A 25,326-nucleotide genomic window follows, 5' to 3' on the forward strand; every position below is an offset into this window, starting at 1 on the left:
AAAATTACTTTTTAAAGTGCAAACAGTTAAGAATCAACACAGGTACAGTATAAACAATATGCAGAGCTGTTTTTTAGGCGAAATGCAGTCGAGATGCAGTAATTAAAACGAAAGCCAGAAAAAATACTTAAAAATCAAGGAAAGTCACACTCTCACTCTCTGCTGCTTGTAGAACTCTGCAGGACACCACGAGGAGCTGTGTTATGTAGAGTATAATAGATTTATACATAGACACAATAATATGTAGAGTATAATTGATTTATACATAGATACAGTAATATGTAGAGTATAATTGATTTATACGTAGACACAGTAATATGTAAAGTATATTTGATTTATACTTAGACACAGTAATATGTAGAGTATAATTGATTTGTACATACACAGTAATATGTAGAGTATAATAGATTTGTAAATAGACACAATAATATGTAGAGTATAATAGATTTGTACATAGACACAGTAATATGTAGAGTATATTTGATTTATACGTAGACACAGTAATATGTAGAGTATATTTGATTTATACATAGACACAATAATATGTAGAGTATAATTGATTTATTAATAGACACAGTAATATGTATGGTATAATTGATTTATATATAGACACAGTAATATGTAGAGTATGATTGATTTATACATAGATACAGTAATATGTAGAGTATAATTGATTTATACGTAGACACAGTAATATGTAGAGTATAATTGATTTGTACATACACAGTAATATGTAGAGTATAATAGATTTGTAAATAGACACAGTAATATGTAGAGTATAATAGATTTGTACATAGACACAGTAATATGTAGAGTATAATAGATTTGTACATAGACACAGTAATATGTAGAGTATAATAGATTTGTACATAGACACAGTAATATGTAGAGTATAATAGATTTGTACATAGACACAGTAATATGTAGAGTATAATAGATTTGTACATAGACACAGTAATATGTAGAGTATAATAGAGTTGTACATAGACACAGTAATATGTAGAGTATAATAGATTTGTACATAGACACAGTAATATGTAGAGTATAATAGATTTGTACATAGACACAGTAATATGTAGAGTATAATTGATTTATACATAGACACAGTAATATGTAGAGTATAATTGATTTGTACATAGACACTATAATATGTAGAGTATAATTGATTTGTACATAGACACTATAATATGTAGAGTATAATAGATTTGTACATAGACAGTAATATGTAGAGTATAATAGATTTGTACATAGACACAGTAATATGTAGAGTATAATAGATTTGTACATAGACATAGTAATATGTAGAGTATAATTGATTTGTACATAGACACAGTAATATGTAGAGTATAATTGGTTTGTACATAGACACAGTAATATGTAGAGTATAATTAATTTGTACGTAGACAAAGTAATATGTAGAGTATAATAGATTTATATATAGACACAGTAATATGTAGAGTATAATAGATTTGCACATCGACACAGTAATATGTAGAGTATAATAGATTTGTACATAGACGCAGTAATATGTAGAGTATAATAGATTTGTACATAGACACAGTAATATGTAGAGTATAATAGATTTGTACATAAACGCAGTAATATGTAGAGTATAATAGATTTGTACATAGACACAGTAATATGTAGAGTATAATAAATTTGTACATAGACACAGTAATATGTAGAGTATAATAGATTTGTACATAGACGCAGTAATATGTAGAGTATAATTGATTTGTACATAGACACAGTAATATGTAGAGTATAATTGGTTTGTACATAGACACAGTAATATGTAGAGTATAATTGGTTTGTACATAGACACAGTAATATGTAGAGTATAATAGATTTGTACATAGACACAGTAATATGTAGAGTATAATTGGTTTGTACATAGACACAGTAATATGTAGAGTATAATAGATTTGTACATAGACACAGTAATATGTAGAGTATAATTAATTTGTACGTAGACAAAGTAATATGTAGAGTATAATAGATTTATATATAGACACAGTAATATGTAGAGTATAATAGATTTGCACATAGACACAGTAATGTGTAGAGTATAATAGATTTGTACATAGACGCAGTAATATGTAGAGTATAATAGATTTGTACATAAACGCAGTAATATGTAGAGTATAATAGATTTGTATATAGACGCAGTAATATGTAGAGTATAATAAATTTGTACATAGACACAGTAATATGTAGAGTATAATAGATTTGTACATAGACGCAGTAATATGTTGAGTATAATTGATTTGTACATAGACGCAGTAATATGTAGAGTACAATTGATTTGTACATAGACAGTAATATGTAGAGTATAATTGATTTGTACATAGAGACAGTAATATGTATAGTATAATTGATTTGTACATAGACACAGTAATGTGTAGAGTATAATTGATTTGTACATAGACACAGTAATATGTAGAGTATAATAGATTTGTACATAGACGCAGTAATATGTAGAGTACAATTGATTTGTACATAGACGCAGTAATATGTAGAGTATAATTGATTTGTACATAGAGACAGTAATATGTATAGTATAATTGATTTGTACATAGACGCAGTAATATGTAGGGTATAATTGGTTTATACATAGACACAGTAATATGTAGAGTATATTTGATTTGTACATAGACACAGTATACTAAAATGCTTTTTGAGTTAAATCTTATGGAATTAGTCTTCACTGTGAAACAAATATAAAAATATTAATGCGATTACTGTATAGAAAATGAGTTCAGAGTAGGATAGGAAGGAGTTTTATTATACTCCGGGGGGGATCACTGTAAGTAGTTAAGACACAGTGAAGCCAGTGCACTTTGACTAGGATGCGAGTATGAGGAGGACAACTATGACTGTTGATATCAATAAACGTGATTGTCACTCTAGAAGCCATTTTGATCACCTGGATTCTGTAATGCCTCTGAGCAGTTTGAATAGTTGACTGCACTGCAAGAGTGGTATCAGTTAAGACAATGCATTCTGATTAATTTGTCATCATGTCCAAGTGTATGTGAGGGAGTCAATATTCCCATTGTCTTTCACCATCTTATGACATGAATACTCATGTAGTGGTTTTTGATAGGTCCCCCACTGGCTAGGACTGTCTGCAGAGTCAGACTCTGAATCCCTACAAAAAAAAATTCTAAAGATAGCACAGTTGAATGTGTGGAAACACGCTGACGTGCCCGAGATGTGGACATTTTTTCTGGGATTGGCTAGACCTGTGCCTTCTGTAGCAGATGTTGAAGTAGTTAGCACTACTACAACAGTAATCCTGCTCAAATGTTTACCGTTAGGGTGTGTTATTTACACAGTTTTTTTTTGGGCTGAGTGTCCAGGTTCTGTGGGATTTTAGATTTAATTCCCTTTTTGATTTTCTCTTGTTTTTTGTGCTTGCTTCACTTTTCTCTCATTTCCTAAAATATGTTGGTTGATTGGCTACAATGAATTGTCTGTATATGTTATATGTACCTCTGCCTTTGTGGTCTGAATTGTGTCTGAAAACAGTCCAAGAAAGTCCATTTCACTTATCTGGTTATGTAAAATAAAACCAGTCAAAAGTTTGCTGGATAGTGATATGCATACCTCTCAACCTCTTAGTACAAGTAATCTGGACCAAGTCTAAAGTAATGGGGGTCAAAATGCCAAAAATACAGACAAAATTTAAATACTGCTTTTATAAACTTAGAAAGTTGCTAGAATAACAGGATTTGTGTTAATATGAATTTTCTGAAAGATATAAAGTCTAAAACTCAAATGTATGCCATTAGTTAGTATCTTCAGTTCTCAGTGATTTGCCAGAAAACCACAAATTTTGCGAGGAACATACCAGAAATGTGAGGCAAAAATCTGGACATTTTGCAAGTATCTGGATAGTTGGGAGGTATGAATATATACTGGGTAAAGTAAAAACATTGGTATATCCTTTTCTTTTTTGTTTTTAATAATTTTTATTAAGTTTTAACAATTAAAGTTGTACAGATTTAAATTAAAAAAAAAACTATTTACACAAGTCCGCAACAGATGGAATATTTAACAAAGCCATTAATATTTTTCTAATAAATCTTTTAGTTTTTACCAATATTTACTTTGATGTGTAATATTGGATGTTTTTATTCTTAGAGTTAACAGTTCTTTCTTTCATACATCCTTAGCTAAAAAGATGAAGTCAGTGAAAGGTAAAGCAGTTTTACATTTCCAGTATTTAGTAACTATTTTTCATGTTATGGTAAGATGGACCAAAGGAGAGGCACCTGTAATCTAGGGATAACGTGGTACAGGGGCACTGAACAAAATTAGCAATTGAATATAATACATTTATCCAAAAACAAAGCTTGAGAGAAGTCCTTAAATTCATTCCAGAAACATAAAACCATATTGCATTCCAGTTTCATAGGAATCCAATCTGCAACTAAGTCACTGTTGCGTCTCCAGCATTTAAGTTACGATATGCTTCTCTTGAAAGTCTTTGAAAACCTGATTGTATTCCCATATCCCACTTTAAACATTTTTTGGTGTATTTTGAGTGCTGCAGTTTTGACCTGTTATAGCAAGCATATCTTTATGAAAGCCTTTGTTTCATTAGCAAAACCCTTCATGTGTTTTGTTTCACTGCATAATTTAGTTCTGTAGTGCCATCAAAATATGGTTAAATCATTTTATTTTTTGAAGTTCTGTTCTAAAAGTTCAGGTACTGTAATTCAAGTGGGAAAGCATATGTCAAAGAATCATTATATGCTAGTCATTAATCAAAAAAGTGTATGTTACATATATTTTCTTCATTTTAGATACGAGTGTTTCAAGAAATTATACAGAAAAAAGAGCAGGAATTGATGGAGCAGGCCCAGAAACACGAGCAGGAGCTTTTTAAACTTGCTGCGAAATCTGATGCTAGTGCTGACTTGGAACAGGTATTCTTTTAAAATAGGCTCATTTTATTTGGTAAAATTAATCTTCTAGAGTGACTGTGCCTCTTGTTCTAAAATGTGCTTTTCTTTTCACTTTGTGTAAACATTACATATGATTTCAGAACTTTGAATACGTTATATATTATTATATAATTATTAGATACATATTGAAAGCTAAAACAGAAATTCTGTTTACTAAAAATTAACAATTTTAAATGGTCCGTGTTGGAAAACACCGAATTCTTTCATTTCTGGGAGGGGGTTGTATGGGGGATTTACATGTAGGACATCTGGTTAATGATTTTCTACTTGATGTTCTTTACGATATAATCATAAACATTTTCTTTGGCAGATTTGAAAGGGGGGGTCTATTGTTATTGTTTGGTGTAATATTAGAACAGTACTCGCGCTTAGCTCAGCACAGGTATGGGCGTGTGGGTACTGATTGACAGGGGAAATGGGCATGGAAACCACAGAAGTTTAATATTCAGATCCAATAAATTCAAGGTCTGTTAATTATTATTACAGCGCTGAGGCGTAATACGACAGAAAGCATGGGCAGATTGACTCAGCAATTTCAAACTCCTTACCTTTCTAAACAGAACTGTTGTAAAATCAATCAAAATTAATCTTAAGTTATGCCCACAGACGTTTAATCCTTCAGTGGTGTCAAGCTGTAACAAAAATAGTTTTTTGATAACGCAGCATAATTATGTCAAGCAGCAGTCCCTACAAATCCACGCTTGACTACATAATTTTAAAGGTTATACTTTCTTTATACTTTGCCCCACTTAAAAACGATGCACACGCATTACATACGCTTCAAGAATTCAAAGTTGCAAGATCACAGGTTGAAAACCTTAACAGGTGTAGCAGACATGTCAGAGCTTCACATTTCACTTCACAAACAGTTTAAACACCAGTACGTGCTTGACCACCCCTTCATGTCTGTTACTAAAGCAAAGTAGTTGCCACAGAATCACCAATAAGTGTCCGATCACCTCTGTATTTAAAAAGTAGAAAAACGAACTGTATACTTTTTAAAAATAGTAAACATAGACATTATATTAGGGTTAGTGTTAGGTGTCTATGAACTTATGTAAAACATTTTTATGGATATACACGATCAAGTATGCACATATTTTGGAGATACATATATTTTATATATACTTTATACACATTTGCAGTATGTTTGTGTTTCCAGTTTTTAACCTTTGTATAATATTAAGGTTTATTATGTAGGGTGACAATGCATTTGCATTACCCTCAGTTGTGTGTGTTGGGTAGGATGAGTTATCTTTTTTATTCTCATTATTATTTTTAACATTTTTATTGCATGGGGTTTGTATTTTAAACATTGTTGAAATGTGGAGATTTAGATTTTGCATAAAATATTTGTAGGTAGCGTATCATGCAGATGTACACTTTTATACATCATGTTGAGTTACTTTTTAGATAAGATAAATGAGCTTAGATAAACGGAAGTATTATATGCATGTATTACTTTAAGAATTCAAAAGGCTAAATGTTTAACATAAGCTGGTATTTTGGCACCAGTCCTTAAATATAAGGTGTGCTAGCAATAACAACAGTGTTCTGATGAAGCCCACCGAGTTGTGGGTGAAAGCGCTTAACCGTTTACTATTTTTACTATTTTTTAAAAAAGTGTATACAGTTTGTTTTTCCTGTGGAATAGATATCTACTTTTTAAATACAGAGGTGATCGGACACTTATTGGTGATTCTGTGGCAACTACTTTGCAGTTGGTCGCATTTTGTATATTCAGTTGCTGTTACTAAAGCAGTCAACTTCGCACACTGCATGTGGGTGCCATTGAGGGAGGGACAAACACGGTTTTCAACACACCCAAAGTAAAAACTATACAATAAAAACCAATATAAAAGGCAGAGAACTCTTTAACATAAGGTAAGCACTTTCATAGATAAAATGATTCATGGAGAACATTGCCAGGAAGCATAATGGGCGTTCACAGGTTTTTCAAGAACTCCTGCTCCCAATACATATGGCCAAGAAGGTGGAGAGATGCTGCACCTACAGCAGGGGGCAGAAGAGGGCCAGATTATACCCGGAATTCTCACAGACACCAGCGTTGAAAAAGATGTGGGGAAAGAAAATGGATCAAGACTAATAGACAACATTTCAAGTATTTTGCAGTATTTCAAGGAGGTTGTTGAATGAGGAGGAAACCTCGTTATTATCAAGAGATTTATTATTTATACCCACATCATTGGCAGATTTGGGAGAGGTTACAGTAGACTTGAGACTTTTTATACGTAGCATTACGCTACACTTGATGTTTGCAGATACATCAACAATGAGTATATACAGGAAGCCGAGTTTGTTCTGTCCTAGTTTGAATCCTGTACTGGAAGTTTTTTGTAGTGTGTGTGAGCAGGATTTGGATTGGTTATTAAATAATAGTGATAATCATTATGCTAATAAAAGATTTTATAATCTGTCGAATGATGAGTACTAAGCATTACAGGGGTAACAGGTTGATAAAGATGTCTGTGTATAAAACCTGCTGACAAGGGAGAGGCAGTGGTCATTATGGACATGGAATTTTATGAGCATTCTGTATTGCGTATGCTGTTGGATGCAGATACTTTTTATGAGATAACCTTCTTTGGCATTTATGAGGAATGTACATAATGTTCTGGATGATTGCTTGCTGAACAGTTTTATAACTGATGAAGTGTTTAAGTTTTGCCTTGTTGAGTATCCCATGTTACTCAGTTTTCAAGCACTCCCGAAAATACCCAAGGATTCAATCAATCCACCTTTTAGACCGATAGTATTGGGGCAAGGCTGGGTTACCGAAGTTATGTCCATGTATGTGGAGAGGCATGTTGGACCATTATTAAATGACTGTCACATTGATGTTCATCGTGTTACACTGCTGCAGTCATTACACTTGGGTTATGCTGCCGTCAGGCGGTTCCCCAGTCGGCCTGAGTTGCAAAGTCTTGGTCTGGCGTCAGTTGCTGTCGTCTCCTCCCTGACGTCAGTGCGACAGGGGGTATATAAGATGCAGCTGACGCCATTTTCTTCAGTCTTTCTTGCCGTGCGGTGCCCGAAGCAAAAGCAGTTCGCAAGTGCAGGTCGGCCGACTCCTGAGATTTTCATTCCGGATCCAGAACCAAAGTCTTCTACAAAGCTAAGTACCCCGTTAGGGAAACTTTTTCTTGCCTCAGACCGATGTCAGTAAAAGTTAATAACTGTATTTCTTATGGGAAGCAAATACCTCATAAGGATTTCCATTCTTATTGTATCCCATGCCTAGGCCCAGACCACGACGTTGCTGGTTGTCAGTTTTGTGCTAGGTTTAAAAAGCGCACTATTAAATGTCGGTTTGATTTTGCCCGACATTACTTTGGCAGAAAATTTGGTTACACCAGGCTGTCGGAACTTCCGACGACCGGAATTCATAAAAAGCGCAAAGGCAAGGACAGGGATCCAAGGCCCAAAACTGACGACGAAGCCTCTTCTAGGCCAGTCGCCGGTTCTCCGGTTTTCAGCGAGGCGCCTTCGCAGCCCCTGATGACTGCTTCTGCAGAACCACAGGCCGCCTCCATCGTGGAGATGGCTGGGCCTTCGGACGCAGCAGTTTTTCAGACTACCGAAACCAACCCTGCTGAGGGATCCGGAGTATCTGAGCAACCCGCAGCTTCAGAGGGTGTCTTCAGACCTACTCAGCTAAGCATTAAACCCTCTTCTAAGTCTAAGCCTCCTTTAAAAACAAAGAAACAAATACAGTCTCCAGGACAGGCCTCCATGCCTAAGAAACAAATGCTCAAAATGTCCGAAGACCTAATCACTCTGATCAGGGGGTCCCATCCCCCACCTGATAAAAGGCCTAGACAGGATGCAGACTATGACTCATCCGACCAGGTGTCCATTTCCTCAGATTCATCCTCAGACCTAGGTTATTCTTTACCCCCTTATGAGGATTCTGATGCTGAGGAATCAATTCCATCAGCCTCTCCACCAGAGGATTACTCCTTTGGGGAAACTCTACATACCATGAGGGAGCATTTCCATTGGGAAGGCCAGGATTATTCAGAATCCAAGAAAAAGCTCAGAGACTTCCTATTATTTCCACAACATAGACCCCTTGCTATTCCGCCAGTGTTAGATATTGTGGATGATGTGTATACTGAATCCAGCTTAAATCCTGATTCCTTACCACCAGCTCTAGTTAAACCTAACAGGTATTACAGAGTCCCTGACTCACACAAATTTCTATATAAAAGCCCTGTTGCAGACCCTTAAACTATTTCTCAGGAACTCAAAGGGGTTAAGGCCTCATCAGCAAAGAATCCAGTTCCCTCCGACAGAGATACCAGAGCACTAGACAGATGGGGAAAGAAAGTATATGCGTCTGCAACTTTAGCAATGAGAGCTTTAAATTGCCAGTTTCACATGCTGAAATATCAGCAATTTTTGATGTCTCAGTTGAAACAAAAAATGATTCCAGATACAGATCCTCCTAATTTTAAAGAAATGCAGGATTTATTGCATGCTGCTGAACATGTGGGAAAACATACTTTGCAATATGGTTTTGATTCTTTAGAGGCCTCCTGTAGAGCAGCAGTTACAGGCTCTTTCATTAGAAGACATACTTGGTTAAAAGAACATACGTTACCAGATTATGTTAAAGCTAAACTACTGGATGCACCTTTGCAGCATGATGTCTTATTTGGAGTTAAGGCAGAAGAGGTATTAAAGAAAATGGAGGATAAGGCAAAATCTATGCAAACAGTGAAGGATTTCTTACAGGTTCAGCCTCCTCGATTTAGTAGAAACTGGCCAACAAAGAATTGGTCCTTTCCAGTTACGGACAGACCTCAAAGGGGCAGATACAGATGTCCAAGAGGTAGAGGTCAGCCACAAGGTCCTTACAGGCCTCGACAATGGGGTGCATCAGGCCAGAAAGAAGGGGAAGACAGGCACCAACCATATAAAAAGCAGCTCCAACGACTTCCCAGTACAGCTGCCAAACAACTCTCTCTTGGCAGCCCCCTTGGGAGGAAAACTGGCTCTTTTCTATCACAATTGACATATAATCACCAAAAGACAAATAGGTTCTCAATATCGTATCTCAAGGTTACAGGTTCCACTTTCACACCCTGCCAAGATTAAAAGGAATGCCAAATCTGCCACCAAATCAGTGGGCAGAAGCTCAAAAACAAATTACAGCACTCATGAACATGGGAGCTATTCAAAAGGTACCACCACAAGAACAAGGACAAGGATTTTACTCTAGACTCTTTCTGGTTCCCAGAAAAGACAAAGCCTGGAGGCCCATTCTGGATCTTTCTTCTCTAAACACTTACCTGGATGTTCCGAAATTCAAAATGTTGACATTACAGCAGCTTCTTCCCATGCTGGGCAAGCAAGCTTGGCTCATGACCTTGGACCTCAAGGAGGCATACCTGCATGTCACTATCAGACAAAACGGCAGAAGATACCTCAGATTCATAGCTGGTCCAATGCACTATCAATTCTCTGCACTGCCGTTTAGCTCATCTACTGTGCCCAGGGTCTACACAAAAGTGCCTGGCACCAATAATTGCATTTTGCAGACAAGAATTCAAATTTACCCGTACCTGGACGACTGCCTGAGTCAAGCAGAGAGCAAGGACATTCTTCTAAAGCATCCGGCATTTGTAAAAAAGTTATCAGTTTGCCTGGGCTACACAGTAAACAAAAAGAAATCAAAACTAGTGCCCTCACAAGAGATAATATTCCTGGGTGCCAGCTTGAACACAACGGCCCAGATGGCTTATCTCACGCCAGACAAGCAAGGACAACTGACTCAATACTTTCAATTGATGGCAACAAAGACCCAACTCCCTGCAAGAAAAATTCTGCAGGCCTTGGGCTACATGGCATCTTGCATACTACTAATTCCATATGCCAGACTGCATATGAGGAAACTACAATGGTACCTAAAGAGTGTATGGTCTCAACACTGTCAAAGTTTGGAAACAAGATGTCCTTCATGGATGCATCTGCAGTCATAACAACTGGGTTGTCCTGTCGTCAGGCAGCCGGATTCATTCAAAGTCCGGGCTGATGTCGCACTTCACCCGACGTCATCTCTGTTGGTTCGGTATAAAGGCATCAGCATTTTCCTCAGTCTTTCTTTGCATACCAAGCAGAAGCTGTTCGCAAGTGCCGGTCGGTCGGATCCAGAGATTACTTCTACCGAATACTACCAAGACTTCTAAAGCTAAGTACCCCGTTGGGGACTCTTTCTTGCCTCAGCCGATGTCAGAAAAAGTTAATAATTGTTTAACCTGTGGGAAACAAATACCTCATAAGGATTTCCACTCTTACTGTCTGCCTTGTTTAGGCCCAGCCCACGACGTAGCAGCCTGATGTCCTTCATGGATGCATCTGCAGTCATAACAACTGGGTTGTCCTGTCGTCAGGCAGCCCTTCAGTCGGCCGGATTCCAAAGTCCGGGTCCGGCTTCGGCTGATGTCGCACTTCACCCGACGTCATCTCTGTCTGCCTTGTTTAGGCCCAGCCCACGACGTAGCAGCCTGTTCGGCCTGTGCTTCTTTCAACCGACGAACGCTTAGGCGTCGGTCGGAGTTTGCTGAACAGTTTTCGGTTCTGATTTCATTATGCCGCCGGATCCTCCGACTACCCAATCTGCCAAAACGCAAAGATAAAGACCGACATCTGGTCGTCCGCGGTTCGGCTGAAACCATGGTTAAGCAAAAAGGCGGTCTGTCGGTTTTCGCGAAACCGAGAAAACTGATCAAAGTACAGCTGAATCTATCTTTACAACTGAGGCCCCTGCTACCATTCTTGAATCGGCCTCAGAAATTATACCCACTACGGTGGTTGCACTGACTTATCAGACACCATTCCCTTGGATGTCTCTACCCTAGGCCTCCAGCAGCCATGTCCATTAAGGCCTTCGCCAGGGCTAAAGCAGCCAAGACTACTAAAACAGTATTAGAAATGGTAAATAACATACAACAGGTTAGCAACCATTCCTTAAAATGTGGCTATGATGCACTGGAGGCTTCATTTAGATCAGCCATGACTGGCACAGTGATAAGAAGGCATGCATGGCTAAAGGAGCAAGCTTTACCGGATCATGTTAAAGCAAAGTTACTAGATGCTACTATGGATAAGACAAGTTTGTTTGGTACACCTGCCCAGCAGGTTATGAAGAAAATGGAAGAAAAGGCAAAATCCGTTCAAACGGTTAAAGATTTCTTGCAGGTTCAGCCCCCAAGGTTTAGCAGGAACTGGCCTGCCAAAAATTGGTCCTTTCCTGACTCCACAAGATCTCAAAGGGGCAGAAACAGACGTTCCAGAGGCAGAAACCAATCCGGAGGAGGTGCCTACAGAGGACGACAGTGGCAAGGTAACAACAGAGGCACAGACACAACCACTGCCACCACATCAACACGACCACAGTGACTTAATCCTAAATCCGCCTACCAGGGAACAAATAGCAGCTCCTCTAGGCGGAAAGTTAACCTTATTTTCAAAAAACTGGCACTATATAACAAAAGACAAGTGGATTTTACAAACCATAGATCAAGGATACCGGTTCCACTTCCACACTTTACCAATCAAAAGAGGAATGTCAAATCTACCTCCAAATCAAAAAACAGAGGCTCTACAACAGATAATGCAGTTAGCAAACATGAGAGCTGTGGAAAAAGTGCCAACTGCAGGGCAAGGAAAGGGGTTCTACTCAAGACTATTCCTAGTTCCAAGAAAGGAAAAAAGTTGGAGACCAACCTGTCCGCCTTAAATACATACATCATTGTCCCAAAATTCAAAATGCTGACCCTACAGCAACTTCTTCCCATGCTGGGCAAGGAGTGTTGGCTGGTAACTCTAGATCTCAAGGAGGCATACCTGCACGTCCCCATTCGACCAATCTGCAGAAGATACCTCAGATTTCTTGCAGGATCAGAGCACTATCAATTCTCAGCATTGCCCTTTGGCTTATCTACAGAGTATTCACAAAATGCCTGGCATCAGTAATTGCCCATAGCAGACTACAGGGAATACAAATTTACCCATACCTGGACGACTGCCTGCTACAAGGGGACAACAAAAGCAAGCTGACAACAGATTTACAAAGGGTCATCTACTTGATACAAGCACTGGGATACACAGTCAGTCTACAAAAGTCAAGGCTGATACCATCCCAAACAAGGACATTCTTGAATTGGACACAGTAAAACAAATGGCATTCCTAACTGCAAAACAAAAGAACTCCCTCTTTACTTCTTGGCACTAACAAAGCTGAACAAGTTAACAGCAAGAAAAGTACTGCAGGCCTTGGGCTTCATGGCATCATGCATAATCCTGGTCCCACTTGCCAGACTACATATGAGAAAACTACAGTGGTACCTAAAGAATTTATGGTCCCAACACAGTCACAGCCTAGAAACAGAAATCCCACTAATTCCATGCTTAAAACAGGAGTTCCTATGGTGGGCTCAGACATGCCAGACAAACCCAGGCCTACCCTTTCGCAGATGTCAAGCAAGCCAGACCATCACAACAGACGCTTCAGACCTAGGATGGGGCCCACATGCTGGACAAATGCGTGCAAGGATTGTGGACACAGGATCAACTTCACCTGCACATCAACCTAAAAGAAATGCTGGCAGTAAAACTGGCAATCCAAAGGTTCAGACCATTTCTCAAAGAGGGCCAGTTGATGATAAGGACAGACAACACCACAGTCATGTGGTACATCAACAAGTAGGAGGCACTCATTCATACCCCTATGCAGAATGACTTTGGAGCTGTGGAACCTGGCACTCAGCTACAACATCCAGTTACAGGCAATGTTTGTACCGAAAAGAAAATATTCTAGCAGACATATTAAGCAGAACCACATCGGATGCCCACGAATGGAAACTGCACCGGACATTTTCAAGACCATCTCAAAGAAATGGGGAATGCCTCAGATAGACCTATTTGCATCACCTCTCAATCACCAGCTCAAAAAATTCTGCACAAGGACATTACACCCACTGGCATGGAAAGTGGATTCGCTCTCCTTCAGCTGGAAAGGCCTGACAGCATATGCATTCCCACCTCTTCCCTTGATACACAAAGTATTACTAAAAATCAAGGAAGAACGTCCAAGGATAATCCTGATAGCTCCAAACTGGCCAAGACAACACTGGTACCCACTGCTGAGGAGCATGTCTCAGAACAATATGTGGCCAATACCTGATGCCTTTGATGCTAACTCAGAACAACTACAGCATCATACATCCAAACCTAAAAACGTTGCAACTGACTGCATGGAACATCACATAGCAACAGCTAACCCAGAACTTTCTCAAAGAGTTAAAGACATTATTCTTGAAGCACGCAGACCTTCAACAAGAAGGAACTATGCTGGAAAATGGAAAAGGTTTGTCATTTGGAGTACTGAAAGAGGAAAAGATGTGTCAAACATAGATATGCCTAACATTCTAGAGTATCTAACTTTTCATTCAGTCTTGTCCTACTCCTCCATCTAGATACATGGATCTGCTATTTCACCAGATTACAGTTTTGATCCACCTGTTTTTTGCACCCTTTGCTCAGGCAGTTCCTCAGAGGAATCAAGAATGTAAAACCTCCAAGGAAACCACCTTTGCCAGCTTGGGACTTAAACTTTGTGCTAGAAAAGTTGACACTATCACCCTTTGAACCAGCAGCAACAGCAGACCTACAACACCTGTCATGGAAAACTGCTTTCCTACTGGCAATTACTTCAGCAAGGAGGGTTTCAGAGCTACAGGCCTTAATGGCAGTGCAACCCTTCCTAATCTTCCACCAAGATAGAGTGTCCATGAGGACTAATCCTACATTTATGCCTAAGGTGGTATCCAGAGTGTCTTTAAACCAGGCAATCCACCTACCTACCTTCTTTCCCAACCCACAAAACAGAGGGAAAGAATACTGCATACGTTGGATGTACATAGACAGCTACGCTACCACTTGGACAGAACAAAAATAGCAGAAAGACTGACCAACTTTTGTAGCCTATGCAACAGGAAGGGAAGGAAAAGCTATTTCCAAACACACAATCTCCAAATGGATAGGAAATTGCATACGATTCTGTTACTCCTTCCATGGAAAACCAATTCCACAGAACATAAGACCTCATTCTACAAGGGCAACAGCCACTACCACAGCCTTCTTACGAGGAGTGGCAACCAAAGACATTATTGAGGCGGCTACTTGGACCTCCGTGCATACATTTGCCAAGCATTATAACTTACCTCTATATTCCAGATCCCGAGCAGGGTTTGCCACTGCTGTACTGCAAGGGATCCTAAACACACCATAATCTAGTTTTATCCTCCTCCCCTAGTTGGCTATGGTATTCTACCCAGTTGTTATGACTGCAGATGCATCCATGAAGGACATAGTACAGTTTTGTACCTACCATAAATGTAGATGTCCGAACTGGATAGCATCTGCAGTCAGGATTACCCTCCCTCCTTCCCCTCTGTGGTACTCCTAGGGTATTTTACCCTCCTAATAGCTAGCTGGTGGGGGGGAGTCTTTTATGGTGTATTTGTTTGTATATATGTACATACATGCTTATTTTTGTGTTTACCTCTATCCTTTTGGAAACATTGGCATCTATCCAAATTTTAACCTCCAGGAGGGCTACTGGCATCTGGGGCAAGAAACACTGAGGAAAATGGCGTTGGCTGATGCCTTTATACCCGAGGACCAACAGAGATGACGTCGGGTGAAGTGCGACATCAGCCGGACCCGGACTTTGGAATCCGGCCGACTGAAGGGCTGCCTGACGACAGGACAACCCAGTTGTTATGACTGCAGATGCTATCCAGTTCGGACATCTACATTTATGGTAGGTACAAAACTGTACTTTCGGCCTGTGCTTCTTTCAACCTCGGAGTTTGCTGAACAGTTTTTCGGTTCTGATTTTGCATATATTATGCCGCCGGATCCTCCGACTACCCAAACTGCTAAAAAAATAAAGACCGACAAAACCATGGTTAAGCAAGTGTCTCGTTTCGAGAAAGCTGATCAAAATACAGCAGAATCTATCACTACCACTGAGGCCCCTGCTACTTCTCTTGAATCGGCCTCAGAAATTTTATCCACTACGGTGGTTGCCACTGACTTATCAGACACCATTCCCTTGGATGTGTCTACCCCAGCACGTGGTGCTGCTAGGCCTCCAGCAGCCATGTCCATTAAGGCCTTTGCCAGGGCCAAAGCAGCCAAAACTACTAGAACAGTGCCTGCTAAACCCCCTACAACACGGCCCTCTTCTAGTTCACAAATGCTTACCCTGGCAGAAGATTTAATTTCATTAATTAGGGATCTCAATCTCACCCAGACAGGGCCTCTCAGCCCCCAGAGAAGAGACCTAGGGCAGAGCCCCCCGAGCCTGTGTCCTCTGATGATTCTGCTGATGAATCAGACATAACAGACCAGCCAGAGGCTCCTTTCTCCAATTTTGAAGACTCAGATGCTGAAGAATCCATTCCAGCTGCCTCCCCACCAGAAGAATTTTCCTTTGGGGAAACCTTACATGCCATGCGAGAGCAGTTCCAATGGCAGCAGCAGGATTTCTCAGACTCCAGAAAAAGACTTAGAGCCTTTCTGCACCTTCCACAACACAGGCCCTTAGCTATACCTCCTGTGCTCTCTGTAGTGCATGATGCCTTCAATGATGTCTGCTCTGCACCAGATTCTTTACCTCCAGCCCCTGCCAAACCAGACAGATTTTACAGGGTACCAGACACTCATCACCACCTTTACAAGGCCCCACTTGCAGACCCAAACTATATCCCAGGGTCGCAAGGCAGTATCAGCGACCACAGCTAAAACCCTATTCCTTCTGAAAGGGAAGCCAGGTCTTTAGACAGATGGGGCAAAAGGTTTACACTTCAGCTACTCTCTCAGCTAGAGCTTTAAACTGTCAGTTTCACATGATACAATACCAAGAGTTTATGCTTGATCAGTTAACAAAAAAGCTATCCTCTGATGAATCAATTGATAAGAAATATGTATTAGAAATGGTAAATAACATACAACAGGTTAGTAACCATTCCTTAAAATGTGGCTATGATGCACTGGAGGCTTCGTTTAGATCAGCCATGACTGGCACAGTGATAAGAAGGCATGCATGGCTAAAGGAACAAGCTTTACCGGATCATGTTAAAGCCAAGTTATTAGATGCTCCTATGGATAAGACCAGCTTGTTTGGTACACCTGCCCAGCAGGTAATGAAGAAAATGGAAGAAAAGGCAAAATCTGTTCAAACGGTTAAAGATTTCTTGCAGGTCCAACCCACAAGGTTTAGCAGGAACTTGCCCGGCTAAAATTGGTCCTTTCCTGACTCCACAAGATCCCAAAGGGGCAGGAATAGACGTTCCAGAGGCAGAAACCAATCCAGAGGAGGTGCCTACAGAGGACGACAGTGGCAAGGTAACAACAGAGGCACAGACACAACCACTGCCACTACAACAACACAGCCACAGTGACTTAACTCTAAAACCCCCTACCAGGGAACAAATAGCAGCTCCATTAGGCGGCAAATTAACCTTATTTTCAAAGAACTGGCACTATATCACAAAAGACAAGTGGATTTTACAAACCATAGATCAAGGTTACCGGTTCCACTTCCACACTTTACCAGTCAAAAGAGGAATGCCAAATCTACCTCCAAATCAAAAAACAGAGGCTCTACAACAGATAATGCAGTTAGCAAACATGAGAGCTGTGGAAAGAGTGCCAACAACAGAACAAGGAAAGGGATTCTACTCAAGACTCTTCCTAGTTCCAAGAAAGGAAAAAAGTTGGAGACCTATTCTCGACCTGTCCACCTTAAATACATACATCATTGTCCCAAAATTCAAAATGCTGACCCTACAGCAACTTCTTCCCATGCTGGGCAAGGAGTGTTGGCTGGTAACTCTAGATCTCAAGGAGGCATACCTGCACGTCCCCATTCGACCAATCTGCAGAAGATACCTCAGATTTCTTGCAGGATCAGAGCATTATCAATTCTCAGCATTGCCCTTTGGCTTATCTACTGCCCAGAGTATTCACAAAATGCCTGGCATCAGTAATCGCCCACTGCAGACTACAGGAATTCAAATTTACCCATACCTGGACGACTGCCTGCTACAAGGGGACAACAAAAGCAAGTTGACAACAGATTTACAAAGGGTCATTTACTTGCTACAAGCACTGGGATACACAGTCAATTTACAAAAATCAAGGCTGATACCATCCCAGACAAGGACATTCTTCGTCGCGGAATTGGACACAGTAAAACAAATCGCTTTCCTAACTCCAGAAAACAAAGAGAACTCCTCTTTACTTCTTGGCACTAACAAAACAGAACAAGTTAACAGCAAGAAAAGTACTGCAGGCCTTGGGCTTCATGGCATCATGCATAATCTTGGTCCCACTTGCCAGACTACATATGAGAAAACTACAGTGGTACCTAAAGAATTTATGGTCCCAACACAGGCACAGCCTAGAAACAGAAATTCCACTAATTCCATGCTTAAAACAGGAGTTCCTATGGTGGGCTCAAGCATGCCAGTCAAACCCAGGGCTACCCTTTCGCAGATGTCAAGCAAGCCAGACCATCACAACAGACGCTTCAGACCTAGGATGGGGGGCCCACATGCTGGACAAATGCGTGCAAGGATTGTGGACGCAGGATCAACTTCACCTGCACATCAACCTAAAAGAAATGCTGGCAGTAAAACTGGCAATCCAAAACTTCAGACCATTTCTTAAAGAGGGCCAGTTGATAATAAGGACAGACAACACCACAGTCATGTGGTACATCAACAAACAGGGAGGCACTCATTCATACCCCCTATGCAGAATGACTTTGGAGCTGTGGAACCTGGCACTCAGCTACAACATCCAGATACAGGCAATATTTGTACCGGGAAAAGAAAATACTCTAGCAGACATACTAAGCAGAACCACATCGGATGCCCACGAATGGATGCTACATCCGGACATCTTCAAGACCATCTCAAAGAAATGGGGAATGCCTCAGATAGATCTATTTGCTTCCCTCTCAATCACCAGCTCAAAAGTTCTGCACAAGGACATTCCACCCACTAGCATGGAAAGTGGATTCACTCTCCTTCAGCTGGAAAGGCCTAACAGCATATGCATTCCCACCTCTTCCCTTGATACACAAGGTATTACTAAAAATCAAGGAAGAACGTCCAAGGATAATCCTAATAGCTCCAAACTGGCCAAGACAACACTGGTACCCACTGCTCAGGAGCATGTCTCAGAACAATATGTGGCCAATACCCTGATGCCTTTGATGTTAACTCAGAACAACTACAGCATCATGCATCCAAACCTAAAACGCTGCAACTGACTGCATGGAACATCACATAGCAGCAGCTAATCCAGAACTTTCCCAAAGAGTTAAAGACATTATTCTTGAAGCCCGCAGACCTTCAACAAGAAGGAACTATGCAGGAAAATGGAAAAGGTTTGTCATTTGGAGTACTGAAAGAGGAAAAGATGTGTCAAACATAGATATGCCTAACATTCTGGAGTATCTGGCAGAACTTCTACATTCAGGCCTGTCCTACTCCTCCATCAAGATACATGCATCAGCTATATCAGCAGAATACAGCTTTGATCCACCTGTTTTTCACACCCATTACTCAGACAGTTCCTCAGAGGAATCAAGAATGTAAAACCTCCAAGGAAACCACCATTACCAGCTTGGGACTTGAACTTTGTGCTAGAAAAGTTGACACTATCACCCTTTGAGCCAGCAGCAACAGCAGACCTACAGCATCTATCGTGGAAAACCGCCTTCCTACTGGCAATAACCTCAGCCAGGAGGGTTTCTGAACTCCAGGCCCTAATGGCAGTACAACCCTTCCTAATCTTCCATCAAGATAGAGTGTCCATGAGGACTAATCCTACATTTATGCCTAAGGTGGTATCCAGAGTGTCTTTAAACCAGGCAATCCACCTACCTACATTCTTTCCCAACCCACAAAACAGAGGGGAAAGAATACTGCATACCTTGGATGTACATAGACAGCTACGCTACTACCTGGACAGAACAAAAAGTAGCAGAAAACTGATCAGCTTTTTGTAGCCTATGCAACAGGAAGGGAAGGAAAAGCTATTTCCAAACAGACAATCTCCAAATGGATAGGAAATTGCATACGGTTCTGTTACTCCTTCCATGGAAAACCAATTCCACAGAACATAAGACCTCATTCTACAAGGGCAACAGCCACTACCACAGCCTTTTTACGAGGAGTGGCAACCAAAGACATTATTGAGGCGGCTACTTGGACCTCCGTGCATACATTTGCCAAGCATTATATTTGCCTCTATATTCCAGATCCCGAGCAGGGTTTGCCACTGCTGTACTGCAAGGGATCCTAAACACACCATAATCTAGTTTCTTCCTCCTCCCTAGTTGGCTATGGTATTCTACCCAGTTGTTATGACTGCAGATGCATCCATGAAGGACATAGTACAGTTTTGTACCTACCATAAATGTAGATGTCCGAACTGGATAGCATCTGCAGTCAGGATTACCCTCCCTCGTTCCGCTCTGAGGTACTCGAAGGGTGTTTACCCTCCTAATAGCGAGCTGGTGGGGAGTCTTTAGGGTGTATTTGTTGTATATATGTACATACATGCTTATTTTTGTGTTTACCACTATCTTTTGGAAACATTGGCATTTATCCAAAATTTTAGCCTTCAAGAGGGCTACTGGCATCTGGGGCAAGAAACACTGAGGAAAATGGCGCCGCCTGATGCCTTTATACCGAAGACCAACAGAGATGACGCCGGGTGAAGTGCGACATCAGCGCCGGACCCGGACTTTGGAATCCGGCCGACTGAAGGGCTGCCTGACGACAGGACAACCCAGTTGTTATGACTGCAGATGCTATCCAGTTCGGACATCTACATTTATGGTAGGTACAAAACTGTACTTTATACCACTAATTCCTTGCCTTCAGCAGGAGTTTCGATGGTGGGCTCAAGCTTGTCACCTCAACAAGGGACAGCCTTTTACTCAACTCACAGCCAAGCAAACACTGATAACAGATGCATCGGATTACGCCTGGGGAGCACACATGGCAGGAAAATGTATTCAGGGCAAGTGGCCCACAGAACAAAGGCATCTTCACATCAACCAAAAAGAGATGCTAGCTGTACAAAATGCCCTTATAGCTTTCAAGGACCTGCTACATCCAGGACAACTACTACTAAAGGCAGACAACACCACAGTTATGTGGTACATAAACAAGCAAGGGGGTACCCATTCCTACCCCCTCTGTAGACAAGCCATGACCTTGTGGAACTCCGCTGTAAACTGTCAAGTTCATCTACAAGCACAATTCCTGCCAGGAGAGAAAAACACACTGGCAGATGACTTGAGCGGAAATATCATGGATCCCCACGAATGGGAATTGAATCCACAAATATTCAGAATGATAACCCAGAAATGGTGGAGCCCGGACATAGATCTGTTTGCATCCCCAATGAATTGCCAGCCTCAGAAATTCTGCACAAGGAGTTACCATCCACAAGCATGGAAAGTGGATGCCCTCTCATTCACCTGGAAAAACCTAAAAGTATACGCTTTCCCACCACTGCCTCTTCTTCCAAAGGTACTCATAAAAGCCAGGCAAGAGGAGCCAAAGATGATCCTGATTGCCACGCCAGCACTGGTACCCAATCTTAAAAAACTTAGCACAAGGACCACCCTGGACTTTGCCTCAAATACCACATCTGCTGTCACAGCACAACAATCAGATACTCCACAGCCAGCTAAAGACCCTAAACTTAGCTACATGGAAGATACCTTAGCCAAGCAAGCAATGCCTCTCTCCAAAGCTGTTATGGACGTCATCCTGGAGGCCAGAAGGCCTAGTACCAGGAAAGCCTATTCGGATAAATGGAAGAGATTCTGTGCCTGGAACCAGGCTCACAGCCTTGACCCTCTTGTGCCAAACATTCCTCAGATACTACAATATTTGACTGAGATGCTGGAAAAAGGCCTCTCCTTTTCATCCATCAAGATCCACACCTCTGCCATCTCTGTTCATTACAACACGGATCCACCAATTTTCTGTAATCCTTTGCTAAAACAGTACCTCAGAGGAGCAAAAAACATAAGACCGCCCCGTAGAGCACCTACTCCAACTTGGGACCTCAACTTTGTTTTGGAAAAATTAACTTTACCTCCTTTTGAGCCAGCTAGCACAGCAGAATTGAAATATATCTCTTAAACTGCTCTGCTCCTGGCAGTAACATCAGCACGAAGAGTTTCAGAATTACAGGCACTAATGGCAGTGGAACCTCTCCTCATTTTCCACCAGGACAGGGTGCCCTTAAGAACTAACCCTATGTTTATGCCTAAGGTGGTTTCAAGTGTGTCTCTAAACCAAACTATTCACTTGCCAACTTTTTATCCAAAACCACAGAATAAAGGGGAGAGACTACTGCATTCATTGGACATTCACAGGCAGTTACGCTTCTACTTGAGCAAAACCAAAGCTTTCAGAAAATCTGAGCAATTATTGGTAGCATATGCTGCAGGAGCACAGGGAAAAGCAATTACAAAACAGACCATTTCCAAATGGATAGGGCATTGTATACGTTTCTGCCATACGCACCATGGAAAACCTGTGCCTACCAGCATTAGATCTCACTCCACCAGGGCAACAGCCACTTCAACGGCCTACCTCAGAGGAGTTACCTACCAAGGATATTTTGGAAGCAGCAACATGGAGCTCTGTGCATACCTTCACCAAGCATTACCATCTGCCTCTGTACTCTAAATCCAGAGCTGGCTTCGCCTCTGCAGTGCTGCAGGGCCTTATAGCCACCCCTAATGCATTATAGAACCAGCCACCCTACCTCAACTTTGGGATTCTACCCAAGTGTAATGACTGCAGCAGTGTAACACAATGAACATAGTGCAGTTTTGTACCTACCATAAATGTAGATGTTCGAGTGTTCATACTGTTGCAATCCAGGTTACCTTCCCTTTTCCCCCTCTTTCTTGCTAGTACGTACCTAGGTCTTCTACCCTTTACTACCTATGGGGAGTATTTGCTGGTAACTGTAAGTTGTTGTTTGCTTTTCTTATTTATGTTTTATTAGCAATTTGAATCGCCTACCTATTTGGTGGCACCTGACATCTGGGGCAAGAAAAACTGAAGAAAATGGCATCAGCTGCATCTTGTATACCCCTGTCGCACTGACGTCCTGGAAGAGGCGACAGCAACCGACGCCGGACCAAGACTTTGGAACTCAGGCCGACTGAGGAACCGCCTGACGCAGGATAATGCAAGTGTAATGACTGCAGCAGTGTGAACACTCAAACATCTACATTTATGGTAGGTACAAAACTGTACTCAATGATACCAGTTTCTCTCTGAATTATATGGTATATACTCTTATGTGAAAGAGAACCATGACTATTCACAGTGATACCGAATGATGTAGGGTTGGAATATGTGAAGGGATTTCTTCTGTCACATAGTACCTATAGTCCACTTAGGATAGATGTGTTGTGTTTATTTGTAGAAACCATAGAGAGTAATGTATTTATGTTTTCAAAGAAATATTTCAGGCAGAAACTGGGTGTGGCTATGGGGACTCCCTGTGCAAACAGCTTTGCTAATTCTGTTTTAGCACATTGGAAGTCCCTGTATGTATTAGCCAATAATGAATACTGTCACATATAAAATTTTATCGTTGTCTTGTCGACATTTTCATTTGGTGCGGAGGGGATGTATGTGGTTTGGTGCAGTTTAACTGTTTGCATGAGACAATTTCCTTCCTTAAATTTTCTTTGTGTTACTCAACAACGAATATCGAGTTCATAGATATAAGTTTATCCAAGGATGAGATTATGGGCATTCTAACTACTAGGTACAGGAAAGAATGCCATCGAAACCATTTATTGCACCGGGATAGCTTACACCCACCACATGTGTATAGAAATATTATTCGGGGTCAATTAATGAGGCTTTTACGTTTGAACAATGATGACCACTGGTTCACAGGAGAAGTAGAAGTCATGAGGAGAGAATTGATAGACAGGGGCTGTATAAGTATGATGAAATACAGCCTCAAATAGAACATGTGATGAGCTTAAGGGATACTTCAGCAAGCCCTTATTTTTCAGCACCTTGTATGCAGGGAGAACAGCCAACAGACAAATATATGCGGGTATCTCCCAGTGTTGTCTATCATATTCAAACAATATAGCTGAAATTTGTGATGTGATAAGGAACAATTGGCATATTTTAACGTCTGACCAAGAAGTGAACAGTATTATAGGCTCATGTCCTAAATTTACATTTAGGAATAGAGTTCTTTGAAAAGCCTATTCTGTTATGGTAAGAAGGAACATGGGGAAGTTGGCAGGAAGTGTACGTTCCCATGTATGAGTTGTAATTTTTGTGGGATGATAAATATAAATAATTCACCCTAGGACAGGCACAAAATATGAATTTAAGGTGAAAGTAACATGTAGATCTAAGCACTTAATGTACATAGCACAGTGTTCCCCGTTCCCTAAATTTTATATAGGGAAAACAAATCGTACATTAATGGAAAGGATGAAAAAGCATGTCAGAGATATGAGACAACTGAATGCTATGAATTCCCTGGCACAACACGTCCTGCAGACGTCCAGTAAACATACTTTTAAATTTCAAGTTACGGAATTAATAAAAGTTGTGGGTAGGATGGTATATGTTATTAATATAACTGAAGACAGAAAACTGACTTGGATATTAAATTTGCAAGCAGACAAGGAAGGTGGGCCTGATGAGAGGGTCTCTCTAAGACCTAAGCTAAAGAGAAGAAGACCACAGATGGTTGTTAATAGGAATTGGACATGTGATATGCTCTGAGTGTATTCATTGGTGAATTAAGTTTTTGATTTGTTATATATGGGGTGTTTTTATATTTAGTTGTAACATGGTCTGATGAAGTGGTTTTATCCATGAAAGTGCTTACCTTATGTTAAATAAAAAGTTCTCTGCCTTTTATACTTTTATTTTATAGTTTTGTTTTGCAAGTTTTATTTTTGGTGTTTTTTTACTGGCATCCAAAGTAAAAATGATCCCTGAACTGGACGTTTATTTTGGGACAGCACTACTCAGCCAATAAAACTTTTCATGACTGCCATTTCTCCCTCCCTTCCCATGTAACTCGCACTCTGCAGTTCTTACATGTCATGTAAAAATAGTGGCTGAATTGAAAATAGTCACAGGCTGCCTTATTGAGAAACTTCTTTCTTAATTTATTTTTTACTTTTTTTCTCAGTTGTTGTCAAATCTGCCCATTACATCTG

General features: G+C 40.6%; 1 protein-coding gene across 2 annotated transcripts in view; it reads left to right on the plus strand.

Moving 5' to 3' along the window:
* The window catches only part of LOC122811120 (golgin subfamily B member 1-like), a 2,318,314-nt gene that overhangs the window by 296,126 nt on the left and 1,996,862 nt on the right, over positions 1-25,326 (plus strand). For both annotated transcript variants that reach the window (XM_044082720.1, XM_044082719.1), the window contains exon 4: positions 4,812-4,934. In XM_044082720.1, the coding sequence (XP_043938655.1) occupies positions 4,812-4,934 (123 nt within the window). The remainder of the gene's footprint in view (positions 1-4,811; positions 4,935-25,326) is intronic.

This window comes from Protopterus annectens, chromosome 9.part0 (genome assembly GCF_019279795.1).
Source record: "Protopterus annectens isolate FY-2018-M chromosome 9.part0, PAN1.0, whole genome shotgun sequence".
In the NCBI taxonomy this organism is placed as follows: domain Eukaryota; kingdom Metazoa; phylum Chordata; order Ceratodontiformes; family Protopteridae; genus Protopterus; species Protopterus annectens.